Source organism: Polypterus senegalus, chromosome 14, assembly GCF_016835505.1.
Source record: "Polypterus senegalus isolate Bchr_013 chromosome 14, ASM1683550v1, whole genome shotgun sequence".
NCBI classification, from domain to species: domain Eukaryota; kingdom Metazoa; phylum Chordata; class Cladistia; order Polypteriformes; family Polypteridae; genus Polypterus; species Polypterus senegalus.
The window spans coordinates 26,298,064-26,311,064 of NC_053167.1; the positions used below are offsets into that span (position 1 = coordinate 26,298,064).

A 13,001-nucleotide genomic window follows, 5' to 3' on the forward strand; every position below is an offset into this window, starting at 1 on the left:
TGTAGTGAAATTGCATTTGTGGGCTGGATTAATGATTGTGCCCGCTTTGAGCACAAGGGGAAGCCTATATAGCAGTACAATGTTATCCAGTGGTTGTTTAAATTCTTGCATTGCGCTTGTGTGCATATCTAAAAGGGCCCAAATATTCATTGATTTTGCTGGAATCGGCTTAGTTAATGGATCATAAAACAGTATGTTACTTTGTTATTTTCAAAGACTGTATTAAACAGAATTGCAGTGACTCTTCATTTGCTAGTATCAAGCTTGACATCTGTTTTTTGCTGTGACTCTGCTCAGTGTCTGCCTTTCCCTAATGAGCTTTTTGTCTAAATTTACAATATTTATTTGTTAGTTCAATTTGTGTATTCTACAAATATGTAAAAACATTTAAGTAAGGAAGTCATTGTTGCAAGATTTTGATCTTCTTTCTCCAGATTCATATGAATCAGCATGCTGACCTTCGTCCTCATAAGTGCGATCACTGCAGCTTTGCTTCTAAGAACAAAAAAGATCTTCGTCGTCATATGATGACTCACACCAATGAAAAGCCATTTTCCTGTGAAATTTGTGGACAAAGGTATGTTACATCTGGATTTTTTACAGTCACGTCTTCTTTTCAGCCTGCAAAATTCTGTCAGCCCTGGGGTGGGGAAATTTTCACTTGAAGCCACTTTTTTTTCTTTTTTATAATTAAATAAGCTGCGGGCCTTGATTTTTAACTCATCAGATGAGTAAATAATAATACAAGAGCTGAGTAGTAACAATAAAAAATTTTTTACAGCCACTAGGTGTCACACTTCCTCTTTTATTTTGTACTTCTTCCTAAAGGAGTAGAATGGGAAAAAACAACCTACATTTATATACTTCAGTTTTAAATTCTAATGGTGATGGTTCTAATGTGTTTTTTTTTGTATATTTACCTTAGTAGGCAAATATTCCTATTTCTGAAAATACCAACTATCAGGCATACATTAAGAAAATTATACATGTTCACAAGCAATAGACATTAATCAATTTTATTATTTACATAAAGTAGTATATCATCAGCTCATTTTTCAAACAGTGGTTGAATTTTCTATAAGATAAGTAGTTTGTTTTTAACCCGTAGTACCATCTGTATGATAAAGTATATCTCATGGATTAAGAATTGTTTTTTCACAAATGATATATTTTAGCATTTTATCATATCAGTTGTATTAACAAAAATTTGTAACAATAAATCATTGTGTAAAAACATATATTGCCTTTTATACCTAAAATCAGTTGCCATTGCATGTGTATCATGCAATAAATGGTTAGCATTGTAATAATGAATGCCATTTTACTTAATTTTCAATCGATAATTAATATAAAATTAACAAATGTTTAACAGTTATTAAGAAACAGTTATTTTTAATGCAGTCTCCTGAAAAGTGGAGATAATTGGTTTATCAGGTGATTAATATAGTGTTTCCTCAACTAAGGCTTTGAAAAAGAATATATATTTTTTAATAAAATAAATGTACATTTAGCATTAATAAGGTTTTCTGTGTTATTTGATATTACTTGCCAATATAATTTTAGTGTTCCGACGTCTACCACACCTTCTAGAAGTACTTCATTTATGGTCCCTGGAAAAACACAACATAGATAATGCTGAAGATATGTCATTGAGCAACAGACATCAGTTTGTTTCTTTTCCTTTCATTTTTTTTCAGGTTCAACAGAAATGGACATCTAAAATTTCACATGGAGAGGTTACACAGCTATGAAACACCATCACGCAAAACACGGCTCACTGCATCTCCACAAGCCATCATCTTGAACAGTGATGAGGAAACCCTGGCCACTCTGCAAAGTATGGAAGAGGGCATGATACACTACAGCAATTCTTTATTCTTATTTCTTTTATATTAGAACATTAACATCAAGTCAAGTTTTGAATGTCTCTGAAATCATACTGCCCACCACACTACTTGGTAATTTGTTCCATGAGTCTGTAGCTTTCTGCGTAAAGAAAAACTTTGTAATGTTTCTGCAAAATTCACCCTTAACAGGATTCCAAATATGCCTTCAGGTCCTTATTGAACTCATTTTTAATTAGCATGGATCCATTGTACTAACTTCTTTCATAATTTTTAAATCTTCAGTCATATCCCCTCTTAATCTTCACTTGCTTAAACTGTCCAAGTTCCTCTGTAATGATTTGGGTGATTCCTAATTCTGTACCATTTTTTCTAGCATATTATCATCTATAAACTTAACCAGTTTCTTGCTTATATTCCTATTGAGATCATGTATATATAATAAAAATAGCAACAATGCAAACACTGAGAGACATCTCTTTTAACATCACCCAATTCTATTATGGTATATCACCCCATAACCATTTTGCTTTCTGTATTTTAACCAATTTTGCACTCGCCTATACACTACATCCTGAACTCACACTTTTTTAGTTTTATTGCTAGTCTCTCATATAGGACCTTATAAAATGCCTTCTGAAAATCAGTATAAATAATATAAATACCTCTGTGTTTGTATCATTTTGTAGCTTCCTCAATGAATTCCAACATATTAGTAAAGCACGACCTCTCAAATCTAAATCTATGTTGACCATTCAGTAAAACTTCAGTTCTTGCCATGTGCTGCTCGGTCTTTTCCTTAATAATTCCTCCCATTATTCTGCCTATGATATACGTTAAGTCTTTGGCTACTTGGCTTTGCCTAATCACCCATTTTACATAATGGGATACTATTTCCTATTTTCCAAATGTTAGAATTTGCCCCAGTTCTGAGTGTTTCTTGTAAAATATGTGCCATGAGTTTATATATAAATGTAGGTTTCAAGAGTCTGTATAACCACTCGATGTGTCAAAGGTTTATATATGCATAAGCATGTATATCTATGAACTGTTGTTAGGGCTGGCTACACCACTACTGTCTCGACCCCCAGTCCGATTAGCTATTTCATAAACAGATTTATACCTGAACAATTCATATAAAAGACAGACATGTTTATAGGAGCATCCACTCCTTCTGTGCACTCTGCTATGGTAACATCATCGCTGGCAACTGTCTGTATAATCAAGATAATGTCCTTGTTCTCATATCAACTTACTGACAAAATGTGAAATATATTTCAATTTGTTTAAATAAGCAGACATTTTCAGCATAATAGTACCAGTAATCAATTTCTGAATTTATGTAACACATTTATGTTTGATCCAAGAAAGCAACTGGTTACTACCAGTGTGCCACTTATATAGCGCAGTAAATTCTTTTATGTAATGCCTATTACGACAAGTAAGATTTATTGATGTTCAATGATTTTCATTATTTACAAAACAAAAAACTGGAAATTAGATCACTGTGTATGATTCTGTAGAATATTTAGATCACATTTACTTTATATGTGTAAAATTATTTGTCCTTGATTTGCATAACTCAAATCACTGTCTCTCTTTCTAGCTGCTTTACAGGCTGGTCAGACGATTACCCCTGAAAGGCTTCAGCAAGCTCTAGGATCAGACCATATTATTGTTGCCCAGGAACAAACACTGTCTGATCAGGTATGAAAATGGTGAACAAGACCTCTGTTCTACAGAATAGATAAATGGAAAATTAGGGAAGATGTTTTGGGGAATGGAAAGTTAATTGCGTTAAACAAGAACATTTATTATTGTGTTGTTCCTTTTTTATTTTGCATATTATCTTCTATAATAAAAATGTGACAAAGTACTTTAAGCCCTAAGTCACATTACAGTGCATTCAAATACTATAAAACAAGTATGCAGGGTGACCCAGATGTAAAATAGTAAAGGAAACAAGCCAATACATTACGATAAAAAGGCTAGAATAACAAGTAAAATTAGTATATGTAAGTTTAGCTGCAAATATAATACTGCAAGGATAATTAGTATTTATTTTATATAGTAAGTGAAAAACAAGAGTATAATACAGGCAGTTCTGTCATGGCAATGGCATAAAAGTTAACAAAAAAAAAGAAACACAGCAATAATAATAAGAATATCAACCATATGAAAAATGTGTACATTTTCATAATGTGACAGCAAGTCATAATAAAAAATACATTAGAATTATGGTGACCAGAAGAGTGAGTTTTAAATTAATCAGATGTAGGAAAAACACATCTAACATGCAAAAGGTAAAGTGTGAGTTTCAGCTATGATATGAGGCGTATTCCTGATGGATCTTGAGTGGTTGGCCTTGGAGAAGAAAAAGTGAAGACAGGAGCATCAAGTATGAATAACCACTCATATGAGAATTGTGTTTTGGAGCTTTATGGTAGCAGCAACAATGGTGCCGTAAAGCTCATTTCATTCCAATTGAGGCATTGGTGAAAAGAGACAGCAGGTATTTTGGTCAGGTGAAGACGATTCTATATTGGATGAGTAGCAAATATTGTCAGGCTAGTTGAAAGGAATATTGTGTTTTGGTCTGATGGCAATGGAGAGATAATGTAGGGTTGACAGCTTGGATGGAGCCGGCCATGTTCCATAGGTAATTAAAGTTGTGCTGCTGTTGAGTGAGGTTTAGTGTTCAGTGGATGACTCCAAGCTTGTGGACATAAGTTGACAAAGTCATAGATTCAGCAAGGAACAGTCAAGACTCTTGAAATGAAAGGATGATCTCACAAAGTTAAGGCAATATGAATGCCCACAGATTATAAACAGCAGTTTAGGAATCCAACAGAGGAAAAGAACACAGCAAGCCTGGTTTTCAATGCTTGAACCCAGAGACCATCACTTACTGATTCTGTTTAATACATTAGTATGAAATGCAATCAGTTACTTTGTAAATTACAAAATATACATTGTAACATTTGCCTATCAATTGAGAAGAATTCAATATAACACTGCTGAGAAAGATATATATATATATATATATATATATATATATATATATATATATATATATATATATATATATATATATATATATATATATATATATATATATATATATATATATATATATATCCTCCTATGCCAGCTCAGAGATGCATTATTGTATAAAAGCAGAAGGATGATTTATAATTGAAAATGCAATATAGATAAAATTAAAAGATAATTTTAAATATATATTTTAGGAAGAGGCAACCTACATTCAACAGATTACCACAGTGGATGGGCAGACTGTGCAACATCTTGTAACAGCTGAAAATCAGGTAAAAATGATCTAAACGGTTAAAATGGCTGCAGATAAAATGACATTATAATGTATCATCTGAAATAGCTAATTTCCTTGTCTTATAATACTCCTCCTCCTTCTTTTTGTTCTGTAGAGTCTAGTCAGTTTAGTCAGATTATCAACTTGTTATTGTGCCATTGTGTGCCAGTAGCAGAAAACCTAATAAACAATATGATTACCATGTTTTTGCATTCAGCCATATACAGAAGTAGCACACTGGAATATTATTGCTTCGTTTTGGTCTTGTGCTCATTCAGTAGCATATATATGGGACTTCTTGAAAGCTGACCTGGCTTCTCTAAAATGCCAGAAAAGGTGACGTTAGCCTCTAAAAATTATCATGGAGGAGGGAAACACAGTAAATTGTTTGTGTGCAGTATGTGAGTGTAGCATCAGCTGTTCTTGAGAGAGATGACAGCCAGCTATGGAAAATGAACATGGGGAGTGAACAAATGTGTAATGCAAGGAATTAACAACATTTATTTATATAGCACATTTTCATACAAAAAAGTAGTTCAAAGTGCTTTACATAATGAAGAAAAATAAAAGACAAAATAAGAAATTAAAATAAGAAAGCATTAGTTAACATAGAAAAAGAGTAAGGTCCGATGGCCAGGGAGGACAGATAAAACAAAAAAAAAAACTCCAGACGGCTAGAGAAAAAAATAAAATCTGCAGGGGTTCCAGGCCATGAGACCGCCCTGTCCCCTCTGGGCATTCTACCTAACATAAATGAAATAGTCCTCTTTGTATTTAGGGTTCTCACAGACAGACTTGATGATGATGGTCATGCAGACTTCTGACGTTTAATCCATCACTGTTGGAACATCACAGTGCTTTGAGCAGGACACTGGAAAAAGAAACAGAAGAGAGAGTAGGGGTTAGTACAGATTTTAGAGCCACCATGAATAGTTATTATAATGAATTGGATATACAGAGTATCAGGATTAAATTACAGTGAAGTTATGAGAAGGCCATGTTAAAATAATGTGTTTTCAGCAGTTTTTTGAAGTGATCCACTGTATTAGTCTGGCGAATTCCTATTGGGAGGCTATTCCAGATTTTAGGTGCATATAACAGCAGAAGGCCACTTCACCACTTCTTTTAAGTTTTGCTCTTGGAATTCTATGGAGACACTCATTTGAGGATCTGAGGTTACGATTTGGAATATAAGATGTCAGACATTCCGATATATAGGAGGGTGCGAGATTATTTAAGGCTTTATAAACCACTAGCAAAATACCCGCGCTTCGCAGCAGAGAAGTAGTGTGTTAAAGAAGTTATGAAAAAGAAAAGGAAACATTTTAAAAATAACGTAACATGATTGTCAATGTAATTGTTTTGTCACTGTTATGAGTGTTGCTGTCATCAAGGATTTGATTATCATTATTTCTTTCAATCAGGTTCGTATTTGGAGGATGTGTTGTGTTCAAGTTATATTCTGTGTTTGTCAACCGTTGTAAAGATACCAGGTTTCATTCATCGAAGTGTTCACTACCCAAATCAGTACTCGTGAATCTAAGATGTTTAACAGGCATTCCCGGTATTAAGTTGTCTATTTGCCTGCGAATATTTAGCGGTAGCGTGTCTATGAACTTAATTTAAACTTAAGCTTTACACCTTGCTTTCCTATTGATATGTCTACAAAGGCTTGTTCAGATTCAGAGGGTTGTTCCTTTCTTACTGCATCAATAAACAGCTTGTCTTCCTCTTTATCTGAGACATCACACACTGCATGCACGGGTTTACCTTTCCCAGTCCTGTAAACTCAGTTCACGTGAGACACTCGAAGGTACATGCATCGAAGCTTCTCAGCTGTGCTTGTTCTATCTCGTGCGATCTCGCGATGTCCACGGCTTTATTTAATGTTAGCTCAGACCCGGCACTTAAATTTCTCTCGCACTTTTGCTGAGTTTGTGCCAAACACTATTCTATCCCTGACCATCTCATCTTCATTTGCATAAGCACAGTCTTTCACCCGCGAATATTTCGCGGCAGCGTGTCTATTGGATAGCTGCTGACGAACGGCCTTATATGGGCAGGCGCTCAATTACTTGGGAGGCGTGACGATGAGGGACGCAACTCCATCTCACTCGGCGACCGAGCTGCAGGCTATGGCCGTATATATGTACGTAAGTAGGTTCCAGTTATGTACGTTATACGTAACCTTTGTAAGTAAGCTGTAAGGAATGAGCCTGTCAAATTTCAGTCTTCTACCTACACGGGAAGTTGGAGAATTAGTGATGAGTCAGTCAGTCAGTCAGTCAGCGAGGGCTTTGCCTTTTATTAGTATAGATAAGCAGAATTTTAAAGTCAATCCTGAATGACGCAGGTAACCAGTGTAGTGACATCAAAACTGAAGAAATGTGCTCTGATTTTTTTTCCTGGTTAGGATTCTAGCAGCTGCATTCTGCAATAGTTGCAAACGATTTATGTCTTTTTTGGGTATTCCTGAGAGGATTGCGTTATAGTAATCTAGTCGACTGAAAACAAACGCGTGAACTAATTTCTCAGCATCTTTCAGTGATGTTAGAGGTCTAACTTTTGCTATGTTTCTTAAGTGAAAAAATTATGTCCTAGTGATCTGATTAATATGCAATTTAAAATTCAGATTACAGTCAACAGTTACCCCTAAGCTTTTTACCTCCGTCTTGACTTTTAATCCTAATGTATCCAGTTTATTTCTAATAGCCTAATTGTATCCGTTATTGCCAATCACTAAGATTTCAGTTTTCTCTTTATTTAGCTTGAGAAAGTTACTATTCATCCATTCAGAAATACAAGTAAAACATTGTGTTAGTGAATCAAGAGAATAAGGGTCATCAGGTGCTATTGATAAATACAGCCGTGTGTCATCAGCATAGCTGTGGTTACTCACATTATGCCCCGAGATAATCTGACCTAACGGAAGCATGTAGATTGAGAAGAGCAGCAGACCCCGGATAGAGTCTTGTGGAACACCATATAGTATATCATGAGTCTTTGAGTTGTAATTCCCACAACTAACAAAGAATTTTCTCCCTGCCAAGTAGGATTCAAACCAATTTAAGACACTGCCAGAGAGGCCCACCTATTGACTAAGGCGATTTCTAAGAATATTATGATCAATGGTGTCAAATGCGGCACTCAGATCTAAGAGGATGAGAACAGATAGATGGCCTCTGTCTGCATTTACCCGCAAGTCATTTACTACTTTAACGAGTGCAGTTTCTGTGCTGTGATTTGTTCTAAAACCTGACTGAAATTTATCAAGAATAGCATGTTTATCGAGGTGGTCATTTAACTGTTTAATGACTGCCTTCTCTAGAATTTTACTTAAGAAAAGCAGGTTAGAGATGGGTCTAAAATTTTCAAAAGCAGAGGGGTCAAGATTATTTTTCTTAAGTAGGGGTTTAACTACAGCAGTCTCAAGACAGTCTGGGAAGACCCCCGTATCTAATGACATTTACTATGTCAAGAATATTATCAATTAGCACGCCCGATACTTCTTTGAAAAATTTTTTTGGATATGTGGGAAAGGACGCAGGTAGAGGATTTCAGTTGAGAAATCTCCATGAATAATAACAGCGAGCTACTCAAAGGACTTGAATTTACCAAAATTGACATCTTTACATTTTAACCGGCTTGAGTAAATGTTTGCTAGTCCGCTGCCTCTCTTTCCTTGGCGATCCACACGAGTAAAACTGTAATCTGGAGGCGCAGATTCGATTAAAACAGCTGCGCCATCTGAGCTAAGCCACGTTTCACTTATAGCGTAACATGATTGTCAATGTAATTGTGTTGTCATTGTCATGAGTGTTGCTGGCATATATATATACTGTATAAAGAAGAAAAGCGGCCTTTCCCATAAAGTTGTTTGTTGATGAATCCTATGTCTTGATTCTTGCAGAAGCCATGCAGCTAGTTGTTTAATCCTAGCAGACAACCGTAGTACTCATTTGATCGTCTTGACGAGAGGTAGGGGACCCGAAATGAAGATCTTTGCCGATGGGGTCCTCTCCTTCGTGTCTATAATTAGTGCTGCGATGTCAGCCTTGAGAATTTCCGACTGTCGGTGACTTATTTTCATGCAGTATACTATATACTGTAGACAATAAAATATACAGATAAAATTGTCATTACACAAACTTTGCTGAGCAGCCACTTCAAAGGGAATATTTTATTAAATTACAACTTGTATCATATATTTCCAGCCATTTCTTATTAATTTGATTTATGTAAAGAAGAGATAAAAGGCGTCATTGTAGGGTACAGGGATGAACCACGTTCCTTTTTCTCTCCATTTAAATACCAAGTTCAAGCTCATGTTAGTGTGCAATCTATGTCTACTTCGTATGCATCAATAATGTTTCAGTATGAATGTAAAACAGCAATAGCATACTGTGTAGTTTTATCAGTTAAAAATCAAGGCAATATTTATGCTTGAAAATTTTGAAATCCTTAATAATTCTTAACTTCTTTCTTATTTCTACTCGCATGAAAAGATTAGAAAAATGTGATTTGTCAAATTGTGACATATTCAATTCCATTTATTTTTGTATAGTGCTCTTTACTGAGTACAGTTGCAGAGCTCCATAAAAAGTTCACAGACAGATACAAAAACAAATTTTACAAATTATTAAACCTGAACCTGAACAATAGAGATACTAACTCAGACTAATACTGACATAAATCATTGTATGATCCCTTTTTAATGGATTTGCAAGGGGCTATTGAAGAATAGTAGTAATCTTGGCTAAGTATGACATTTCGACTGAATGGGAAAGTAATATTTATCAGTGCTAGAGTATGAGTTCTGGAGCACAGTGCCTTTAATATCTTAATCCTTCCATAATTATTTTGGTATACCTCTGTTTGTATTTGCAGGTTCAGTATATTATCTCCCAAGATGGTGTCCAGCACATTCTTCCCCAGGAATATGTTGTTGTGTCAGAAGGAAATCACATTCAGGTAAACAGCTGGAGCTGGCAAGGTCATGCCAAGATTGTGAAAGGAGAAATAGAAAATCATGTTGCACTTTTCCTCTTTCAGCCACTTATTGCGTGCTATAAAATTTCCTTCTCCCTGTTTTAAGTATGATTAACATTTTCATCAGCCAGACTAAAAGCACAAAATAAACATTGATTTTTATTTGTTTTTATCAGACCAAAAAATGTAGTGAAATAATTTATAAAGACCAAATCTTTACGAGACTGCACTATGTTTCTTTACAAAATTGAGAGCAGTTCCTTATTTTTCTTTAACCATTTTTGACTGAGCAAGAATAGTGAAACAAATATCTGAGCAGTATATATTAAAAACACAGTAAATTATCATTTTATTTTTTTATCATTCTGTCCATCCATTTCCCAACTGATCTTCCTTTCCCATTAATAGATCCATTTTTTTTGGCTTATGGGGTCCCACAAACCATTTTTATGTTAGAAAAGGGAAATAATTATCTGTCTCCTCGTTTTATTTTGAGAGGGGGATTTGCATGAGACAACTTAAAATAAAGGCACTAAAGGGTCCACCTAATTTGATGTCTCAGTTTGCTCACCTATAACCTTTTGACCGAAAAAGACAGGATCCCTGCTTCAGGGATCATCCAGATTGCTAACCCTTGGACATGTTATGGACATTTAGGCTACCAAAGATGATTTTTTTTTTTTTTTGCTGGTTGTGCCTGCATTTATTTTTATTTTAATTACAAATAAATGCAATTGTAAATAAAAAATCTATTTGCCTACTTTACTGTGTCATCAAATAGACAATCTATAATTATAAGGTACACGAAACTTGTTACCAAAGCAGTAATATGCAAAAGAACCACACTTCAGTAACATAAAGCTGAATTGAATTCTGTCTTTATATGGTATGATTCTTCAGACACTAGCTGTACAGTATGGACATTTTATGTAGGCAAGTGAAACCAAGCAATGTTGTGACACATAACAAATATGATCTGAGCAAAGTTACAAAGGAATAGGCAAACTTGTGCTTATTACTGGAGCAAGAAGCACTTAAGTAGGTTAAATATGTATTGCTTCTGAGCTCATGAATCTCAGGGTAAGCAGGGTCCCAATATCTAGTATCCAAGCATTGGGTATTGTGTCCTTTGTGGTCTAATATTCCTGTTAAAAATTCATCTGACAATAAGTTTTGGCATATGCACAAAAAGCAGCAGGAAATATTTATAAAGAGGAAGAAGGCTAAATGTGGATTTTTGATTTGTTTAATTCTAGGTGCAAGATGGACAGATTGCCCACATTCAGTATGATCAAGATGGGCAGTTCCTGCAAGAACAGCAAGTAAGTACACTGTCCTGTATTTGCAAATAGATTAAGTTGTCCAAATACACCATTACTAATCTCCAAACTGGAGCTTTGACAGTGTTATTTATTGTGCCCATCAGATTGCCTTGAGCCATGATGGACATATCCAGTATGTTCCCATTAGCTCAGAGCAGCAGATTGTTAGCCAGGAGGATCTGGAAGCAGCAGCGCATTCTGCTGTGACAGGTAAGATGATTCTCTACCCTTCTGCATATAGATATGAAAATCTAAGAGAGCTTTAAAAATTGATCAATTTGATCTTAGCAGTGATGCATTTTACATAGTGTACTGCTGAGAGATTGTAAGTTGTACAGAAAAAGGTCAGGTATACAGACTAATGCCCTTGTCCAAGATAAACTGGTACATGATATAGGCTTACAGATTCATGGCATAATGTGAAACTCTTTGGTAAAAGCTTTGAAAAAAATGAAGCAGGCCTAAATATATCAATGTTGAGTTTAAAAAAGAGACAATAAATGAAAAATGTGTTTTTCCATGTGCTGATCAATAACAATACAAATTACTTACATCATTGATCATTCAGTATTTTTGTACTGCATTTCAATGGTTTGTAAACTGTTCTTGCTAGATTTCAGTAGACTCAGGGTTAAACATTTCATCAGTTCTCATATTGCCTTATTCCCCCAACAGCAGTTGCTGATGCTGTAATGGCACAAGCGCAGACAGTGTATGCCACGGAGGCCACTCCTGAGCAACTGGAACAGATGCAGCAGCAGGGTATTCATTATGATGTCATCACATTCACGGAGGAGTAAAAAGATGGACGATGTTACTGTCACCACCTTCTGTGGACAGAACGTACACTGCACTTTCAGATGCTGTTAAAGTAAAGGGATGGAGGCTGATGCACATAAGCAATGACGTGAAGATCTGCATTGTATAGTATAAGCAAGTAATGGTTCAAGATTGGAAAAGGCCTTAGAATTTTTTTTTTTTTTTTGTATTTTTTTCCATGCACACCATGTGCCATTGTTAGCCACAAAATTATAACATAAAAGAAATATGATTATGTGAGCATCCTACATCAATCAGGTTTGTACATAATCATTTTTAGATGGCCATATTGTGGCTTCTGTATTCTCTGACGGCTGAGTACTTTTAAAAAAAATGTGGTGTGCTCAAATGTGCTTGTCACGATAAGGCTTTTTGGAGCATGGGTGTATGTGGTTTTCTTTTCATATGACACTAATTACTTATCTGCATAAGATGGCTGGGTATTGGAAACACGCAGATTATCGTTGCTTTTGTCATATGGTATCAGGGTCCGCTTTGCAGTAAAAAGTATAAAAATGCAATCAATGAAGTGGAAAAAGTGTGATATTGGCTAGTGCTGGTCTGCCATGGTTGTCAAATTCTGTCTAAAAGTAGGCTGGCAGATGGTGAGGGTGAATTATAAGAAGGTAGACAAATTGTTTCCTCGTCCTTGAGAATGCTTCTTTTTTTATAAAGAAGATGGACAGTATACTGGTATGT

The 13,001-nt window shown here is 35.2% G+C and overlaps 1 protein-coding gene across 3 annotated transcripts in view; it reads left to right on the plus strand.

The window, feature by feature from the left end:
* znf335 (zinc finger protein 335) overlaps positions 1-12,482 on the plus strand; it is a 69,619-nt gene extending 57,137 nt beyond the window's left edge. For 2 of the 3 annotated variants that reach the window (XM_039734871.1, XM_039734872.1), the window contains exons 21-28: positions 435-577; positions 1,698-1,837; positions 3,451-3,551; positions 5,093-5,170; positions 10,060-10,143; positions 11,418-11,483; positions 11,588-11,693; positions 12,159-12,482. In XM_039734871.1, coding sequence (XP_039590805.1) covers positions 435-577; positions 1,698-1,837; positions 3,451-3,551; positions 5,093-5,170; positions 10,060-10,143; positions 11,418-11,483; positions 11,588-11,693; positions 12,159-12,283 — 843 coding nt within the window. In that variant the 3' untranslated portion in view covers positions 12,284-12,482. The remainder of the gene's footprint in view (positions 1-434; positions 578-1,697; positions 1,838-3,450; positions 3,552-5,092; positions 5,171-10,059; positions 10,144-11,417; positions 11,484-11,587; positions 11,694-12,158) is intronic. The other variant, XM_039734873.1, reaches the window with a different exon arrangement.
* The last annotated feature ends 519 nt before the right edge of the window (positions 12,483-13,001 follow it).